This window comes from Lontra canadensis, unplaced genomic scaffold (assembly GCF_010015895.1).
Source record: "Lontra canadensis isolate GAN:19392208 unplaced genomic scaffold, GSC_riverotter_1.0 scaffold1, whole genome shotgun sequence".
Classification (NCBI taxonomy): Eukaryota; Metazoa; Chordata; class Mammalia; order Carnivora; family Mustelidae; genus Lontra; species Lontra canadensis.
This window is the reverse complement of record NW_022630995.1, coordinates 25329227-25350281: the sequence shown is the minus strand read 5'-3', so window position 1 is coordinate 25350281 and position 21055 is coordinate 25329227. Positions and strand designations below refer to the sequence as shown.

General features: G+C 42.8%; 1 protein-coding gene across 3 annotated transcripts in view; it reads right to left on the bottom strand.

Moving 5' to 3' along the window:
- Positions 1-21055, bottom strand: part of LNX1 (ligand of numb-protein X 1) — a 175209-nt gene that overhangs the window by 36257 nt on the left and 117897 nt on the right. For all 3 annotated transcript variants that reach the window (XM_032851522.1, XM_032851513.1, XM_032851532.1), the window contains 2 exons: positions 885-1126; positions 226-378 (listed from right to left, as the gene is read on the bottom strand). In XM_032851522.1, the coding sequence (XP_032707413.1) occupies positions 226-378; positions 885-1126 (395 nt within the window). The remainder of the gene's footprint in view (positions 1-225; positions 379-884; positions 1127-21055) is intronic.

Sequence of the window (21055 nt, the reverse complement as noted above, 5' to 3'; positions counted from 1 at the left end):
TGAAGGTAAGGGCTCCAAAACCTATTTGCTCAACCTCTGTGGAAAGAGAACAATCATTTCTGCCTTTAGTTACTTGTGTAACAAGTAGGCTGATCAAGGTAAAAAATATTTTATGCCCTTGTGAAGATAGGTGTCTTAGAAAGTGGATGGTAGTCTGGTTGTCATCATTCCTGAGGTCATCCTGGAAGCCCAGCCCATGTCCAGACTCATGGGGAGGTCACCTACCTTCAGGGGCAGTGGTGTCTTCAGAATCTTCTCTGCCCTGGTCTGCTTGGTTGGCAACAGCACTCCCACTCTTTGTCCTTCGAAGAACACTCAAGGCTCGGTTTATTTTTTTAAAAGACCTGCTTCTGATAGTTGATCGCTCAAAGGGACGTGCTGAGGACGAGAGAGAAGGAAGAAATAGTAGATGCACATTCACAGAAATCCTCTGTATGTGCATGTCTGGTCAGATATATACAATAACACAGGAGCAGTGATTACTTCTCGGAGATAGGATGATGAGATTTGCTTTTCTGTTCTGTCTCCATTTTCTACAATGAAATATATATGGTTTAAAAACTTGCTTTTCTTTTTTGCTGGGCTGGACTGAAGGTAGCAGCACTTTTCTTGAGCAGCATGAATGGGAAGGTGCTGACACTATGGGGTGGTGAATCATCAGTCCCACTTGGCCCCATCCACCAAGTTCGATTACACATTTTTAATGATCTGAGGTACTTGTGGTTTCATTTCGGTTTGCACAATTGGACATTGGATGGCTGCCGAAACTACCAGAATGATTTTTCCCTTAAAAAAAAATTCTAGAACTTTCTACGGTAAATATTCCACAGAGGGCAATCTCAAGGCAAGAAGCCCATTCCCAGACAACCACCCATTTGACTCACCCCTCATTCGGTTGCTCCGGCCAGAGTCCAGTGGGCTGTCTGCTGGCTGACCATCCTCCATTGTGGACACGTAGGCAGGGTTGTCTAAGCCAGGCTCATTGGTCACCAAGGAGACGGTGGCAGCTTCAGAGACTTCTGGGGAGAGCGCTGTTGACGTGAGGCTCACACAGCCGTCTGGGCAGCCATCTTGAGAGCGCCTCTTCTTGTCTTTGGTCAGGCCATAGTGGGAAGCACCTTTACAGCTGTTAAAAAAACAAACAAACAAACAAACAAACAAAAAACAACCAGTGGGAGGTCAGAAAAGGCTTTGGCTTTGCTCATTGTTCTGCCCAGCTTCTTCAAGTACTCATGCTTGCTGCACTGGGAACGGGAGTGGTTTGCTCCAAGTCCCGCCCTCCCTCTATTCCATGTAGGTGCTCAATATACACTCACTAACTAAATGATTTAGTGATTTGAGGAAACAATGAAAAAAATGCTTTCTGCATTCTCTTAAAGCACTCTCTACACTGGCCTCTGGCATGCAAATTTATACAGTCCTCATGGTGGCTACAAGACTAGAGCTTGAGACAAGCAGTTCTCAACTGTTTGGACGTGGTAACTCCCTCTTGTTGGTGTTTATTTTGATCACAAGTGCCCTTAGTAACACTCGGTCCTTTCTTTGGGGTTCGGTTCCCAAAGCACTGAACATAGATACAAAGCTCCGCCCAGATTCCATATTTAACTGTTGGTGGAGACAGAATCTCCATCACCACAAAGCCACAGGGGCTACTTGGCGTCGGCATTCTCTAGAGGCAAGCTTGCTGGCTTCCATGTTTCACCTCTGGGCTGCCGGCCGGAACCAGGGGCCGAGGACTCCTGTGCACTGAAATACCATTCATTGTCATGTCTTCTAACATTGGGAAAGTAAAACTACATTCATGGTCTATAAAAAGAAAACCATAATTTTTTAATAACCATTCACTCTCCATGCTGAGGAGCCAATCCAAGGGCCAAGAGGCCAGGGTATAAGCTGATCTAGGTCCATATTTTGCTGTGACTGTCTGTCTATGTGTCACTGAGAGAGTCATTTCAGCTCTTAGGTAGGGTTTTGGTCAGAAGGTGGAGATGAGTTGATGATCTTGTACTGCGGTGAGCAAGCAGCTGCGGATGGCCCCAGCAGCGCCCACAGTTGTTGTGAAGGCAGAAATCATGGGGCTGAGGCCCTTTAACAAATGGCCATTTGCTTATAATGGATGATAATTATTTTTATCAATTCATTATAGAAAATCTTATGTGATTCAGCTATTTTAAATAACCCTCTGAAAGTCTATTTGGAGAGATGCTTCACATTCTTGAAAGTAAAAGGAATCCAATAGCCATCTACAGTTGATATGCACCCAATTTACATACTGTAGAAACCCAGAGCTGGTGGACAGGATGGTTTATTGTCTGGATCAGATTCCTCGCTCTGATTGGCCCGTGTAGTCTGGGGCAATTTTGTTAACCTGGTTAAACTTTCTAACCTACACATACATTTGGGGCTGCTGTGAGTTCAGGTCGATATTAAGTCAGGATTTTTAGTACCCTGCCGGAGATACAGTAAGTCATCAGGAGGCTGTAGTTACTTCTATTTCTGGGATGCTGGTTTGTTCACACTCTTAACATCTCTGAGATGAGAATGCATGGGTAGTGGAGGGAGTCAGGCAGCTTCTACTGCCAAGCTGCCATCATAATGCAGATGGAGTTATCTGAGCAGGACAAACACAATCACTGAGGCCATCTTGTAACTTTCATTGAGTTGCGTCCATTCTTGATACTCTGCCATGGAATTTCATTGCCATTCAATGTCTTAGAAAAAGGTTTACATTATGATTCAGCACTGCAGTGAAAAGTCACTGTATATATTAAAAGCCTCAAAAACAGAGGAGCGGGATGTAAGTTTGAGGTTGATGAAGTGAATATTCATTGTTAGGAGGAGGACAGCAATTCCATATTTTCTTGCGAAGAAACAAGCAAATGCTTTATTTGCTTAGAAAGGAAGATTCCCCCAAGGAGATAAAAAGCAGTGTTATATTTCATTACTGAGATCATTCAAAAAGACTGGACTATTTCATGCCAAACAATACAACTAGAGGGCAGGAGAGGTCACCAAATTTGTCTGAATGGATTTCAAATCCATAGGAGTCTGATGCGACCAGTCCACACACTGCAGGGAAATCTTTAAAGGTGCTTTGGAATAATGTAACCAGTGGCAATATTTAAAACGGTTGGCACGTAAAATATGTGTTGTATGATCAATGGCATCTTAGATTTGATGAGATGTGGTTTTAATATTAGTAGAAAAAGACTTTGATTATACAATCCTATACCCTTAGCTTATAGAAGATGAAAACAGGCCTCCCATTGTTAATGCTAGTCTTTCCCTCACCAAAAGAATTCAAGCTGCTGGCTTGAATTGCTAAGGTTTTACTGTTCTGATTAACTACTTTGGCTGGAAATTGTTCTGCTTAAAAATAGCGAAGTGGTTGATATGGGAAACTAAAAAATTGGAAGAACCGCTGTGTGATGGAAAAAATAAAAGCCAGCATGCGTTTGAACAGCTCCAAAGTCATAAATACATGAGTGGAACACTTCCACACAAGCCAGCAATATTTGGTTAGCAACGCATGGGAAGGAAGTTCCTAGACTATTTAGTTGGACTGGAAACAGGCTTTCTTTTCTTGGGGAAGCAATGCCATTGACCATGTGCCCTGCCAGAGCAGGAAATGAATTTTCCAGTTGGACAAATGGCTGGTAAGGGCACAAGCCATAGCTTCCTGGGAGGATATAGCATATCCCCGTGGAACAAAGGGACATCTTATTTGCTGCTGTATCTATGTGGAGGATTAAGGTATTTAAAATACCAGACTCTGAAGACCATGCCATTAAGAAACCATTGCTGTTCCAAGTTCTTGGGGTTCCAGAGTCACTTTTTTTTAGTCTAGGAAAGGAAAAACCATATAAAGAAGGTAAGTAACCTTCCCTTTGGTCTCTTATTGTAGCTATCCTTACAATAGCCAGGGGGGTTCAGAATCTATATTTAAACATTCAGAATCGTACGCCTTGTATAAAACGATGTTCTGCTAAAGCAACTCATAATTGTGTGATGTTGCCTGTTCCAGTTTCTTGGCTTAGCTTGAATCCAAGGCACGGAATGATCTATGAAGGTAGCAGCTTGTACTCACTAATTATCTCTTTCGTGGTGACTAATACTGAGTCCTCTTGATTTATAAGCACAAAAGAGGGGAGGAGTGGGGAAGAGCTGATTAGCATTGGCCAGTACAGGAACATACAGTGAACCCTGGGCTGTGTTCAAAGCAAGCAGGATTTATTCTCCCTTTTAGTTATCCCTAGCACTAAATACTCTCAGGTGGTGATGGGTGATGGCCATGAACTTGAATGACGAACACAAGGAACATAAAAAACCCATTTTTCAACCAAACTATGCACTTTGGTATACCATCTGTTCAACAAAGCAACTCTGAAAATGAATTTTTTTTTTTTTGTAATAATAGTGTTGGGATCCTGAGCTCCTATATCAAAGTTAGCAGAGGCAAATCAGTCTTAATATAGAAGTGGACAACGGATGTGCCATGGCATTTTTGTCCTTTTTTTTTTTTTGTAAGGGAATGGGGAGCAAGAAGAGAAAATGAACCCCCTTCTTGCAAAAATTCCTGAGTCCATGAATTTGCTACTAACGGAGTTGAGCTGAAGCATGATAGATCCCAACATAATTCACAGAGGCTCTGATGAGGTGTCCTGCTGAATTCAGCCAACCAGGAAGCATGAGCTGTTTTGCAGTGGAGGGCTCCCTTTTGACAGTGACCTTAACCACTTCGGATAGAAGAGTATACATTGTCTGTAAGAAAGAGCCTCAATACCTCATCATAATAGTCTGGCTAACCACACAACCTCCCTTTGATCTAACTTCCCTCACATTCTTTCTCTCTTTGTTCACTTCTGAACTAGGTAAACATCAAGTCTGTCCTTCATATTGAGTTCATTATTTGCCTCGTCTGATCCTACTTTAAACCAAGTCTTAGAAGCTCATATGCTAGCGAAGTGAGGAATTGAGGATGAGGAGGCCAGGTGGGGACCATGGTGAAGTGAGCTGCTCCAATTCAAGGCCCAGCAGCTGCTACAGGCCTTCACTGGTCCTTGTCTCCAGAAGACCAGCCTAAGAGCAATTAGGTAAGAAAAAGAAATCAAATGCATCCACACTGGACAGGAAGAAGTACACTTGTCACTATCTGCAAATAACATGATATTACAGAAAACCCTAAAGATCCCACCAAAAGACTATTAGAACCAATCAATGAATTCATTAAGGTTGCAGGATATAAAATCAATATACAAAGATCTGTTGTGTTTCTATATACTAACAATCTCTGATAATTAAGAAAGCAATTCCACTTATAATTGCATCAAAAGAAATAAAATACCTCAGAATAAATTTAACCAAAGAGGTGAAAGATCTGTACACTGAAAACTGGAAGACATTGACAAAAGAAATTAGAGATGGTACAAATAAATGGAAAGATATCCTGTGCTTGTGGATTAGAAGAACTGGTATTATTGAAGTGTCCATAGTGCCCACAGCAATTCAGATTCAAGGCAATCCCTATCAAACTTCCAATGTTATTTTTCACAGAAACAGAATAACCTAAAATTTGTATGGAACCATAAGAGACTTCCAATAGTCAAAGCGATCTTGAGAAAGAACCAAGCTGTAGGCATTGCCTGATTTCAAACTATTTTACAAAGCCATAACAATCAAAACATTATAATCTTGGCATAAAAACAGGCATATGGGTTTATGGAACAGAATAGAATCCAGAAATAAACCCATACATATATGGTGAATCAATTTATGACAAAAGTGGCAAGAATATGCAATAAGAAAAGGGCAGTCTTCAATAAATGGTGCTGGGAAAACTGGACAGCCACATGCAAAAGAATGAACCTCGAGCACTGTTTCCCACCATATCCAAAAATTAGGTGAAAATGGATTAAAGACCTGCAACCCTAGAAGAAAATACAAGCAGTAAGCTCCTTGCCGTCGATCTTGGTGATCACTTTTTGGACCTGACACTGAAAGCAAAGACAACAAAGGCAAAAATCAACACGTGGGGTCACATGAAGCTAACAAGCTTCTGCCCAGCACAGGAAACCATCACTGAAATGAAAAGGCAGACTACAAAATGGAAGAAAATATTTACAAATCATATATCTGATAAAGGGTTCATATCCAAAATACACAAAGAATTCATATAATAGCAGAAACAATCAGATTGAAAATGGGCATATACGGAAGACCAACAGGTACATGAAAATATGCTCAACATCTCTAACTGTCAGGGAAATGCAAATGAAAACCACAGTGAGATATCACTGAGATATCACCAGTTAGAATGGCTGTTACTGAAGACAGTATTAGTGAAGATATGGTGTGCTGCTCGTGGGAAATTAATTGATGCAGCCACTCTGGGAAACAGTATGGAGGTTCCTCAAAAAAACACTAAAAACAGAAATACCATAAGACCCCGCAGTTCATGTCTAGGTCTTTATCCGAAGAAAACAAAAACACCAATTCAAAAAAACATCTGCACCCCATGTTTACTGGCCCATTATTTACACAAGCCAAGAAATGGAAGCAATTTAAGTGTCCATCAATAAAGGAATGGATAAAGAAAATGTGCTATCTATAAGATAAAATATTATTGGACCATAAAAAAGAAGGAAATCTTGCCATTTGTGACAACGTGGGTGGACCTTGAGAGCATTGTGTTAAGTGCTGTAAGTCAGAAAAAGACGAATTCCATCTGATCTCACTTATGTGTGGAATCCAAAATCATAGTAGCAAAAATAAGACAAAAAGTCCCAGGCTGATAGAAACACATTGGGGGTTGCCAGAGTGAATGGGGGTAGATACAATGGGTAAAGGAGATCAGAAAGTTACAAACATCAGTTATAAAATAAAAAAGTCATAGGGATATAATGTATAGCATGGTGACTATAGTTATTAATACTGTATTGCATAGTTGAACATTGGTAGGATGGGGGAGGGAGACAAACCATAAGGGACTCTTAATTTCAGGAAACAAACTGAGGGTTGCTGGAGAGGAGGAGAGTGGGAGGGATGGTGTGGCTGGGTGATGGACATTGGGGAGGGTATATGCTATGGTGAGTACTGTGAATTGTGTAAGACTGATGAATCACAGACCTGTACGCCTGAAGCAAACAATACATTATATATTTAAAAAATTAAAAAAAAAAATAAAGGGGGGAAAAAACCCAAGACTTTAAAAAAAGGAAAAAAGAAAATTGGTAGGAAAGTAAACCTTAAAATTTCTCCCCAATATAAAAATTTGTAACTATGCAATAGATGATGTTAACTAGACTTCCTGTGCTGATCATTTTACAATATTAAATCATTATGTTGTGTACCTGAAACTAATCATTGATATAGTTACATGTCAGATAAACCTCAAGAAAAAAAAAAAAAAACAGCCTAGTGTCGCTGGAATGAAAACTTTATAAGCTGAAATCTAGTTTCTAATATGTAGCCTCTTGATTTTTAAAAGTTAACAACAAATTCAACATTTTAAAACCCATGGCATGGGCCAAAAAAACACATCTGTGAGCCTGATCTATCTCAAGGGATAACAATTTCTACTTGTGGGAATTAAAACAAACCAACCAACCCTGCTAGTGTGAGTAGGTCTGACCCATTTCTCTCTTCTCAGTCCCCTTTGAGGCAATGCTACCCTCCTTTTACTCTTTCCCCAATCTCCTTCTGTCCCCACTTGAGTGAGGGTATGTGTGTTCATGCATGGGGAGATGGCTCCGAAAGGGGGTTCCCTTTTATGATCTACCCCAGCCCTATCTTTTTATAAGTACAAAAATAATGTAATAAAGTTCAATATTCATTATATGCCTGTACCTCCTAGCAAAGTAGGAATAAAAAGGAAATTTTCAACTTGAGAATATCTATAAAACATCCACAGCTAACAACATCTTTAATGTTAAAAGGTGCATGCTTTTTCACTGAAATCAGGAACAAGACAAAGATATCCTTTCTCACTGTTTCTTTTCAGTATTGCACTATAGGTTCTTACCAGGGCACTATGGCAAGAAAAAGTAGTAAACAGAATATGACTGGAAAGGGAGAACTAACTCTTTCTATTCACAGAAGACTTGACTGTCTATGACCTATTTGAATGTCAATTTCCATTTGTTCTTTTCAAGTAGTCAGATATGCAATTGATTTTTTTTAAGTTAACCTTATGTCCTACAACCTTACTAAATGTACTCATAAGTTCTATTCACATTTTAATATTTTATTTGGGATTTTCTACCCAGCCCTATTTCTGATCAAAGAAGTCAGAGCAGGAGCCTCAATTCTCAGCTGTTTGTCTTTCACTGCTAAGAGAGCTAATTACTTGCCCTAAGCTATTACATAATGAGAAAGGGAGCCATTCAACCCTAATGGATGTATTTGCTCTTTCAGGCAAAGAGAATCAAGATGGGGGTTCTGGAGGGAAGTGAGTTTCTCTGCCAATGGCTGGCTGTTAGGCTTCAGCTACTCCACTGAACAGAAAGAATCACTCAAACTTTGCTCAGGGACCTTGGGCCCAGGCCAGGGGACTGCTGCAAGAGACAAGGTCACCATGAGATAGCAACAGGCTCTCATTTGTGTCCTTGGATGAGGCCACAGGGGGACAAGCCACTGAGATTCTCAGGAACCTATAGTGTTTCAGGCTCCGAGAGAGCTTTATCAAGGAGCTGGTGACCCCACATACTGAAACTGGGCCTCAGACATGTGTGTCCCCCTCCCATCCATCCTAACTTTCCCAACACAACTTGCTCAAAAATTTTCTGTAGAAATATTGGGAAATATAAGTATCTGCTTACCAGATACTCCCAATTCCTCCTCCTGACATTCCAGACTTTGCCCTATCTGTATGGATTGTGGGCTCCACACAGGGTCTGGCAACCCAGAAGGGGGTTGGGAAGAAGAACTCTATAACCTATTGATCGACTATGTACTGTGTTATGCTCGCATATGTAGTCTTCTTGAATCATCCCGACTGTCCTGAAATAGTCATGATGCCACCTTCACTTCATGGATGAGGATATGGGGAAAGAAAGACTTGTCTGTGTTCACAGAGTAGAGCTGGGATTGGAATCCAGGCTGTGGGGGTCCATGCTTTCTCCCATGGCCTGGCCTCCAGCCCAGAACTTTCCTGCACTCCAGGTTCATAGATCAACCTGCTTCCTTCATGTCTTCACTTCCACATTTCATAGGCACCTTGAACTTAACATATCCAAACACCCTAAGCTTCCCTGCCAAACCAGTTCTTCCCACATCTTCTCAGCTTTATTGAACAGCACCTTAAATCCTTCCTGTTGTTCAGGCCAGAAACCTCAGAATCATCCCCGAATTGGGTATGTGCATATTGGGTATGTATGTGTATTTCTTTCTCTCACCACTCCAAATACAACCAAGAAAATATATCCAGACTCAACTACTTCTCATCACTTCCACGGCCACCATCCTGGTCCAGGCGACCATCATCAATGCCTGGATTATTACAATAGCTTCCAAAGAGGCTTCCCTGCTTTTATACTTGTCTCCCTTCCCCATTCATTCTCCATAGAGCTTACGGTACTCACAGTGGCTCACTAGGTCCTGTGTCCTAGGTCCCATTACTTCTGCCTCCATCCCCACCCCTCACTCATGCACCTCCTGCTGGTTCTCACAGGGCCCAGCATATCCTTGCTTTGGGGGGCTTTGCAGTCTGCTGTTGTCCCCCTCTAGAACACTCATTCCAGGGTTCCATGGGGTCTGCTCCCTCATCTTCAGGTCTGTGATTAAAATCCACCTTCCCTGACCACCCTACTCAAAGCAACTTTTTTTCCCCCCTGGCACATCTTATCCGCACTCCCTCCATTCTGCTTATTTTTTCTCTACAGCATGCAAGCTCCAAAGAGAGGCTGGGAAGAGTCTGGTTTCATACTTTAGCCAATAGACCAAACTGTGAAATTTGATCATTCTAGAAGCACGATGACTTCCTCGTTGGGGATCATATTGGTGCTGCGGGAAGTCAGCTTGTAGATTCCCACATCACTCCCTGCCTACCTTCAAGGCATATTAGTTCTGCCCCGGCCAATCAGTTAGCTCTGGGCAAGTCTTGCTCCAGGGTCTATAAAGGGACAAAGTCTTACCCCGGTGCCTCTTAGAGGGTGTGAACATCATGTACCTTTGCTAGGGGAGGCATTCAGTCAACATTTGTTGAGTTGAACTAAGACAGTCACCCTTCTGGTGTTCACTTTATTGAAATTACCAAACACGGAATGGACAGATTCAACCCCATCATTCCCACAACGCAATTATCATGATTGTGATAGGATGCCAGTCTCCTTTCTTCCCCTCAGCAAGCTCATGATGTTTCTTTTAATTTCCCTCACTCCAACTCTAGAGGAGAAAAATGAGAGAGAAGAGGGAAGACCTTTTTTTGATTCTTTCTCCCCTTTGCACATACTTCCCTAGTAACTCTTTTTTAAAATCCCTCCTCAATACCCAACAGGATTTTATTTGATCTGGGTTCCAAAACTAGTATACACATGGTAGAACTAAGTAATAGTTACCATACATCTTCTTTTGATGGATTATGTTGGTCGAGAAGGGCAAGTAATCTTAAAATACTTGGTTTTTCATTTAATATAGACTTATGGAATGCTTCCTGAGAAAGACTACGCGGTGAAGTGGGAAAAGCACAGGCTTTCAAGTCTAAAACATCTGGGTGGGAATCCTAAGTCTGCCACCTTCCTGCTCTGTGAGTTTGAACAAATTCCTTAATCCCTGAGCCTCATTTCCCAATATAAAATCGGCCCAATAATGTTTACCGTAAGGTTTAAAAATTCACGCAAAGTGCTTAATAGCACCTGGAATATAGGAGCAATGAGCAGTAATTAGCATGGTGGTTGTATAACAGGCATGATGTTAGACACTATGGAGGCAAAGAAAGAAACCACCCTACACAGTGAATGCACTCAAGTTGACGAACATGAAAACAAAGAATCACCAGGCCACATTATCTGAAAGAGGAGACATGAGCCAAGTATTGAGAGATCAGAGGAAGGGGCCACTCGCTCTGCTTGGAAGTAACCAGAGGAGGCCTCCCAGAGGACAGCACACTGGAGCTGAGTCTAGAAAAATGAAGGACGTTAGTCTGGCAGTCTAGATATGAATGTTAGATTCAACGGTCCCAAGGATTCAAGTCCATGGCAGGTACCAACATTATTGGGCTCAGTCCTGATAATGGACTTGGGATGGACTTGTCCCAAGTGACATTGATGGGGTGGGAAAACAAAAAGAAAAAGCCCTAAAGTAAGACCAAAGAGGAGGACAGATGCTGGGATAAACCCAAGACACCAGACTACCAGTCGCTAATCCACTTCTGAGGTTCAGCAGGATTAAGCCATGCCCGTGGGGGCAGGAGATAAGTGGGCACTGAGAAATCAGATGCTGACACTGGAGAGAATAGGAGGGAGCCAGAGGGATGCAGTGGAGAGTGGAAGGTTCAAAGTCAACTCAGAGACTCTGATTGTCCATCTAAAATGGACCTCCTCTCCCGCGGGCTCCTGATTTCACTTCCTAGCCCTTCACGTCTTTGGAAATTAATTTGTATGTTTTCTTGCTTCCCTTGCAAATACGTGTCTCCCCCGAAAAGAACATAGTTTCCATGTGATTAAAAGTTCAGCTTGTCTTGCTTACTGTGACATTCTTAACACTGTGCTGACAGCACTCATGCACGTGAGTACATCAGCAGCCTGAGAGATTTGGGAAACACTTGCTTTCTCTTATTCCTTTCACTAAATGCTTTCTGTTTATACTTTTAATTGTGCTGTCTTCTTTTGATGGATTTTATTGAGGTATAATTGATATATGACATTGTTAGTTTCAGGTAGACAGTGTGATCTGATATTTGTATATATTACAAAATGATCAAAATGAGTCTACTTAACGCCCGTCACCTACACACAGTGATGTTTTCCTTGTATGAGAACTTTTAAGAGTTACTCTTAGCAACTTGCAAATATGCCATACAGTGTTATTAACTGTAGTACCATGCCGTGTGTTCATCTCCATGGCTTATTATATAACTGGACATGTGTACCTTTATATGCCCTTCACCCATTTCACACACTCATCCCCCTCTTGACAGCCATCAGTATGTTTTCTGTATCTAGGAACTCTTTTTTTTTTTTTTAAAGATTTTATTTATTTATGTGACAGACAGAGATCACAAGTAGGCAGAGAGGCAGGAAGAGAGAACGGGGGAAGCAGGCTCCCTGCTGAGCAGAGAGCCCGATGCGGGGCTTGATCCCAGGACCTTGGGATCATGACCTGAGCCTAAGGCAGAGGCTTTAACCCACAGAGCCACCCAAGCACCCTAAGGAACTCTCTCTCTTTTTTTTTTTAATAATCCACATTGAGATCATATGGTCTTTAACTGACTTCACTTAGCATAATGCCCTGTGCTGTGTTTTTCCTTACTCCTTTTATTAGATGCTTTATGTTTATACTTTTAATTGTGCTGGTCCAGATGTGTTTTATTTGTTGCAGGCTGCCTGGATTCTTTTTTTCGAAGAAGGCAGGCTATATATTTTAAATACATGATGACTAGTATTTCATGATCCTTTTAATGCACAGCACTAGAAATTCTTGTGTTTAAGATAAAAATAAATGCATCAATCATCATCTTCCCAAAACAGTCCCATTTGAGCTCCCTGAGCCCACCCTCGAGCAGGACCCACCCCTGCGAATTAATCCTGATCATGTTACTTGGATAAGACTCAAGTAACAGCAACACCACTCCTATTAAGAGGATTCGTCTGGCTCTCAGGCAGCCTGGTCCCAGCACAGGATCTCCTTAGGGAACTTCCTGAGTTCAGATCAGGTAGTTTCTAGAATTCACTCACTATACCTGCCTCTACTCCAGTAATCTCTCCAGTCAAAGAATGTTAGGTAAAGTCATTCCTCCTTGTCTGGATTGCTTTTTCTCCTCCTCTAAGTTACAACCCATGTTCCCTGGGATCGAATTACATGGTCGCTCACGAAGCTACTAGAAACCATACGTGAAAACAGTCATTAGCACTTTTGTGTAGTCACAAGTGAAGTAAACATCAGTTAATAAGTAAGAGAGGTCGTCAGTTGGTCAAGCCCACCCTCTGGGAATTCGTTTAGACCCAGACTATGTACTTGAGCCTGAAAGGCTCTCCCCCTGGGGAGCCAATGGACTTCTTACATCACCACCAACCACATACTCCTTCCTCTCATTAGTCCCTTTCTTCTGCCTCCAAACCACCAGGGAAAATGTCCCCAGCAATTCCAACCACCCCTGCCTCACTTGTTAATGAGTACCAGAAAGGGCAAATTAAAAACACACTGGAAAGCAACAGGGGAAACGCAGGCCAAGCTTTGGGCAGCTGGAACGCCAGCTTCTTGACTCAGGCACGGTGAAGTGGGGAGAGGTGCGGGGTGATCTTAAGGTAGAATCGGCTCAGGAAACGGATGGGTCTGATGGACAACCTAAGCAAGCACACTTGACTCGGTTTACCCAAGACGCTGATCTCTTCCTATGGTGATCTATGGGACAGATCACCCACTGCTGTGCACACATTAGAAAGACTTGGCCAGACTCTGAGGGGTGTCACTATTTTGTGGGAGGCAGGGAAGAAGTAGATATTTTTTAACCTAATGTGAATGGCTGTCCTTTTCTATGTTTTTCTATTTGTGTACAGAGTTAGGTCTTAAGATAATCTGTGGCTACATCTTTTTATCCTTCAAATCTCAACTTGTGAGTTAATAACATAATTACAACCAACACGGATAGTATCTGTAACTACACACCAGGTATTATTCTGCATGCTTTACACAGCTTAACCCATTCAGTCCTCATGGCCATTCAGTGAGGAAGATCCCTATCACCATTGGTTAGTGAGAAATTAAGGCCCAGAGAGGTTAACTTTCCAAAGGTCACACAGCTGATAAGTAGAGGCATGGAGATTTGAACCCAAGACTTTTAACGGAGGGATGCACCTTTGCACCATAAGATACCATACACCCTGGTCGCTGAGGATTTGGAGCTGACTGCAATGTAGGAGGCAGGGGAGGGGGAAGAAAAGAACCTTAGAAGCAGGTTATTTATAACCTTCTTTATTTTTAAGATTTGTTTATTTTAGAGAGAGGAGAGAGTGTGGGCATTGGGGAGAAGACAGAGGCAGAGGGAGAGAGAGAATCTCAAGCAGACTCTCTGCTGACCGTGGAGCCTGACACAGGACTCGATCTTATGACCCTGAGCTCATGACCTGAGCTGAAATCAAGAGCTGGATGCTTAACCAACTGAGCCACCCAGGAACCCCATAAAGCCTCATATGCTTTCCTACAGATATGGTCCACTACTGAGCGGTGCTATGAGGAATGCCAACAGCAGGATCTGCCTAGTGGGGCCGTTGGCATAGTTAGGCTTGCAGCTGACAGACTCGAGCAGTGATCTTTCTATTGTCCATACCTTCACTTTTGCCACATCATTAGGGCCGTGTCTATAGAGCATGTTGTTGGGTCAATGGCAGGGAGAGGCAGATACATGTACCCCAAATGCCCTTGGACTTACTGTCTCCCAAACCCTAGTTATCTCTAAGAATAGGTGTGCACCCAAGCATCCTAAGAGGTGGAAGCTTAAAATGATCCTTTCAGGGGCACCTGGGTGGCTCAGTGGATTAAAGCCTCTGCCTTCGGCTCAGGTCATGTTCTTGGGGGTCCTGGGATCGAGCTCTGCATCAGGCTCTCTGCTCAGTGGGGAGCCTGCTTCCCCCTCTCTCTCTGTCTGCCTCTCTGCCTACCTGTGATCTCTGTCTGTCAAATAAATAAATAAATAAATAATCTTAAAAAAATGATCCTTTCAGGGTGTATGGGCATCATCTTCTAGAGGGGACCCCTTAGTCGAGGCATTCATATTCAAATATATAGTATAAATACATAGCATTTGGGTGGAAAACAGGATTTACAGTGTCCTCCTCTTAACTACTGTCTCGCTTTCCTTGGTTTGTTAGTCGCTCAACAACCACTGGGAAGCAGATGATTCTCCTTCTGATGTACAGTTAGAAGGCCAGTAGTAGCCTCACGCTACACCATGCCTGTGTCCTTCACCCCACTCATCACATGGCATTCTATCGTCCCGGTCACAAGAGGAGCAAGGGTGAGTACCATACAATAACATTTTGAGAGAGATCATTCACGTAAACTGCAGTATATCATCATAATTATTCTAGCATATTATTAGTTGTTAATATCTTATTGTGCCTAATTTATAAATTAAACTGTATCATGGGTATGTATGTACCGATAATAGAAGGTTTGGTACTATCTGCAGTTTCAGGCATCTCCTCCAGGTCTTGGGATGGATCCTTGGGATGGATCCTTGGGATGGATAAGGGGATTCTATTCTATCAGAGGGAGAAAAGACTCAGACCCACCGGTCCCACACTGGCTAGGGATACATGGTCTGTCCTGTTGACAGCAAGTCATAACAGTAACTACCTGAGCTGTCCTTTGTTCTGTGCTCAGTCTTTGTCACCAGCCATGGTGTTACAGTGTGTTGGACCAAATATTACCCCAGCGCATTCCAGTATTCCCATTTTACAAATGGGGACACACGAGGTTGAGAGAAGTAAAGTAACTTATCCAAGATGACAGGGCTGTAAGCAAAGGAGCTGAGAGTCAAGCATACTTCCTCAGTCTGGGATGTCATTGTCAATTAAAACCACATCACTCACTGGCAAGTTACCTTATAATACACACACACACATAGTCCTTAACATGGGTCAGGCAGGTCTAAGCACTTTACCCTCTTTCATCGAATCCTCCCACCAACATAATGAGGTAGATAATATTATTGCTGTTGCGCAGATGGGGAAACTTAATTCAAAAGGTCACACACCCAGGGTTACACAGTTGACATCCAAGGAGACCAAACATCCCAGTTTGCTTAGGACTGACTGGGGTCCTGGAAGGAAGAATTTCCAGTTTTTTTTTTAAAGATTTATCTGAGAGTGAGAGAACGAGGAGCAGGAGAGCAGGGGGAGTTGCTGTGGGAGAGGGACAAGCAGACTCCTCGTTGAATACAGAGCCCATCGCAGGGCTTGGTCCCACGGCCCTGAGATCATGACCTGAGCTGAAATCAAGAGGCAGACGCTTAACCGACTGAGCCACCCAGGTGCCCCCAGGGATTTCCAGGTCAGTTCCCAGGTAGACCAGAATGTGCTGGTCGCCATGTAAGCAGCAGAGATAGAATGTAAAATGTAGAAAGTCAGAACAGAGTGAGTTCTGACTCCAAATAAGTCGCCCTTCGCCACGGTACTCCTACTCAGGCTTTGTCCCTTTCATAGACTTCTGCCACAATGGAACAATGGCAGAAACAAGCTGGGTGGGGCTGCGGTGGTTTCAGGTGCCTCCCAGCATGTGCTCACACCACACCCTCCCAGAAGGATGTCCAGAGGGGCCACCCTCAAACTTGGCACTGCGCCTTGCAGGTCCAAACCTCATGGAATTCCAAAGCTTCCAGTGACTAGAAGAATTGACTCCACTGTTTAGTTAGGAAGAGCCCAGCTGATAGCCAGGACGGCCTGATAAATACCAGGGCTGCTCCCTGGGGTGACAGCTGAGGAGACTAAAGCCGCAACCAGATGTGGAGTTGACAGTGGTTCATGAGGGATGGCTGAGGGCTCGGGCACGGTCCAGATGCCAGGTCCATTCCTCACAGAGACGTCAGAATAGTTTATCCATTCTCTGAGCCTCCAGCATCTTCGGGGTCACGGAGTTGTTTGCCTGGACACTCCGGGGGAGGGAGTGCAGACAATTCTCATGCCACAGATGACTTGAGTTTTCCGTCCACTATCCATGGATTTAGGGTGTGTGTGTGGTGGTGGCGGCGGCGGCGGGGGTGGGAGGGGGAGGTGGTCTTTCTGGTGAACATTTGGTCTCTGCAATTCTTGGTTCCATTCAGAATGGTCATTTTTACCTTTAAAACACTGGGAAATAACCCACGTTTAGCTTCTCATTTTCGGGAAACCGGGCTACGGATCAACTGTATTTTCTATTTCAGGAATGACTAGGAAATGTTTTTAGGGGAACTGGGAAAGGGCGGATTTCGTGGTGGTGAGGGCTTTTAAATCTCCGAGGGCTGCCCAGGGAGGTTTCCTGCTGGCTTTGAAAGCAGCTGAGCTCTCCAACCACTCAGGAGGAGTCTTTTCTCGAATGTCCACACAGCCCCAGGGCATGTCCAGAGAGGACATCTTGGCACGGAGGTGGGAGTAGAGGATGGCGGTGCGGCATTTGAGCAGAAATCATTCCCAGACGACATTTTAAAGCATTTCCTTCATTCCTTTAAGTGCATTCCATTCCAGCTCTTAGGATAACTAGGAAATGCTGGACTTTCTCCAGGCCCTTTCTGAGCTGGGTGTCAGGAGCCCTCCTGGACAAAATACTTGCCAGATGGTGAGAAAGTGTGCCCTTCCTCACTCTGTGTGAGCGCGTGTCATGCAAAGATATTGGACTCTTCTATGTCAAATCTTTCTGCGAAACAAACAAAAATCCTATTTCGTCAGCCCATTTCTATTTGCTAAAGGAGCCTCCTCTTCCCTTTCCCTATATTGAAAGGAAACCACTTTCCCTTTCTGTGAATCGTATTTCCTTTCCCCCAAATCGTGTTATGCAAATGGAGGGAGGGGATGCTTCTATGCACAGGAAAAGTGAGGGACCCTGTTATTTACTTCTTGGATCCCTGGAAGCCTCTTCTTTCTCCATCTCTCTCACCAGGCCACCTTCTACTTGTCTCTCTGCCTCACTACTGTGGTTTGTCACAGCTGCTGCTCCAGACAGGGCTCTCTGCTCTTGAGCAGGTCTACAAACTGTCCCTGTTCACGCCATGCCCGCCTCCACCCCAGGTTTTTGTCCAAGTTGGCTCCTCACGTGGAGTGGTCACCATCCAGAAAAATCCAACTCGTTCACCCACGTCCTGCCCCTAATCCCATTTTCTCCCTGGAAGTGTCAGAAGAATCTTTCTTCTCTCATTCATTCCACAAATATTTGAGTGATGGGTATAGCCCACCAAATGTAAGGCACAAGGCTAGGTGCCCTAAGACTCTTCCCTCTTAGCATCTAGCACAGAGGAAAGACTGACAGACAAGGACAATAGGAGCTGCACTTATTTACCCTAAGAGCTTGGTGTTTGCCACGTATGGACATGGAGTGCTGATGGGCGTTGGCATGTGTTTTGGACTAGATCAAAACTCCCCAAGACCATGTCTTGCATATAGGGGTGAGGACGTGATGTATTCAGGAAGTGTTTCTGAGTTTTATTAGAGCCCAGTATAAATGGTCTTCTTAAATTTGAAAAACAACATAGGTTAAAGAAAGAAATTTTTGAAAATAGAGAAAAATGAAAATAACCTATAAAAGCTCTATCCCCAAAGAAAAGCCATACAAATCTATTTATTCTTCCAACTTCTTTTCAAGGCAGAGGCATGTAGACAAATATAAATTTCAGTTTTGTGTTGTTTTTCTATAACTAGACCAAGTAAATATATATTTTTAAGTTTTTTGAGATATATTGTTAAACAACACTGCTATCAGTGTATCAACATGCTTGTTACACTATCCAGTGGTTCTCAGTTGTCTTGTTGAAAAATAGAATGCCCTGGGAAGGTTTTTAAGATCCAGCTTAGTAGATACTCCAGGCCAATTAAATCAGAATCTCTGGGGTCAGTCTATTAAACATTGGGGTTTTCAGAAATCTCCCCAAGGCAATCCCAAATTGAGGTCATGGGTGAGAACTATCCTAATCCTTTCCATCTCACAGATTTTAATTAGACAAATTACACAATCTGCTTTGCACAATCTGCCCACTGACCAATCATAGCCTTGTAAGTTCTTAAAATCATTTCATTGTTGATGTCTGGGTGACCAGGTGTCTTTGCTTTGAGGGTAGTTAGTCATCTTCCCCATCCTTCCTTAAATGCTACGCAGAGAATGGTCTGGGATAAAGTCTGGGGTAGTAGAACCTGGTTATCCCAATCCCCCAGGGAAAGAGGTGGAATAAGGTTTCTTACTCTGTGGAAATCATTTGGACTTGCATAAGGGGAGAAATTAAGACTCACTGTCATTTCCTCCACTGGACAGGATCCACTTATCCAGATCTTCCACAGAGTGTGTGTGGGAGGCTTTAATGTGCTGCATGAATCCATTTCATCTAAAACACTAGCAATTGAATTCTTAGTTTTGTTTACTGGCATGCTATAATGAAGATATAACCAGGCAAACAACCCATCAAAGGGCAGCCAACATGATCACGAAATATTCCTAAAACTCATATATAGGTCAAGGGGTAAATCAAAATACTGCCTCAGTAAACACAGTGATGGTTTCCTGTGGATAATAATAAGCCATATTAAAGGGTTTTTTTTTTTCCCTATTACCTTAACTGGTTAAAATCTTTAAATAGAACCTACTGGATTCTCTTTTAGCTCTAAGTCTGTGCTTAAAATGATAAATTCCTACTGGGAGCCATGCTGAGCGTTTGGCATATAGGAGGCTCTTAATGAACACGTCAATGATGCTGCAGGAATATTTCAATAATTAAATTCTTCTTTTGAAAACGATTCTATTCATTGATTTGACAGAGCGAGAGAGTGAGTGAGAGAGAACACAAGCAGGGATGTGGGAGAGGGAGAATCAGGCTTCCCACAGAGCAGGAAGCCTGAAGGGGGGCTCGATCCCAGGACCCTGAGATCATGACCTGAGATGAAGGCAGATGCTTAACAACTGAGCCACCCAGGAGCCCCTCAATAATTAAATTCTTGATTCCAATTACCTATAGAAAAAAAAAACCCTATTCCCTGGGTTTTATAGTCTTTCTGATTTTGTTGGTTCATTGAAGAAAGAAGTTTGAAATTTGTATACTCTGATCATGTCTTGCCTGAAATACCATGATTGTTTATGAAAAGTTTCTTCAATAAAACTAGGTGAATACATTTTGGCTTGACACTCTTATACAAAAAATTGAAATATAGTAAAGGGGCATTATTAAAATTAACATCCATTTCCACACCTGCTTCTCCCTCACCCCCCCACCCCCCACAAGATCCTTGATGTGGGTCAATGTCTTAAATTACTACTTGCCCACTACGTGCTCTTAATGATTTTCAACTGAGTTTAGGGTTTGACTGCATGTTAAAGGCTCTGTCTTTACTATTGACCCTTCCAAACTTCACTGTTTAGTTTTGACTCCTATTACCCCGGCTGAATCTGGAATCTGGCCCTGGCTCCTACTCTCTATCACTTGCAGGCTCTTAGGTTGCCTTTTAGGTTTCATTCCATTTAATTCTTATTCATTTTACTTCTCTAGAAATTCAACAGTCCCTAGGGAAAAGAAAACCAAGAAAGGGAATAGGAAAAAAAAAAAAGTGAAACCTAAACTTTGGCCACTTGCCAACCATCCAATTTATCACTCAAACTATTCATGACTAAAATCTATCACCAGAGAACCACACTGAAATCACTGGGGTCAAACATTTTAATCTGTCCAATTATTCCCAAGGGAATGAACATGGTCCCTAGAATTATTAGAGCAATGTGGACTTCAGGTTGTTCAAATCAAGCTCTTACCCTGCCAAAAATAGAAACAAGAGACCGGGAAGTAAAGCTGCAGAGTATTATCACAAAGGGCAAAGACCCACATCTTCATATGATGGACTTTGGGGCTAACATCCTTTGGATTTGCACGGATCTAAAATTTTACATTTGTATTAAGATGCTAAGTATTTAATTCATGAATTGTTTATCATAATATAAATACAGATAAATAATCAAGTAAACCTCCATCTGGATTGAATAACAGGACCCTCTAGAAAACTTCCAAGGAAATACCTAGCTGAGCATGGGTTTATGTTTCAGTATTGTTACAGAGAAAGACCACTATGAGAGACTATGGACTCTGAGGGTTTTGGAGGGGAGGGAGGTGGGGGGTTGGGTGAGCCTAGTGGTGGGTATTAAGGGGGGCACATATTGCTTGGAGCACTGGGTGTGG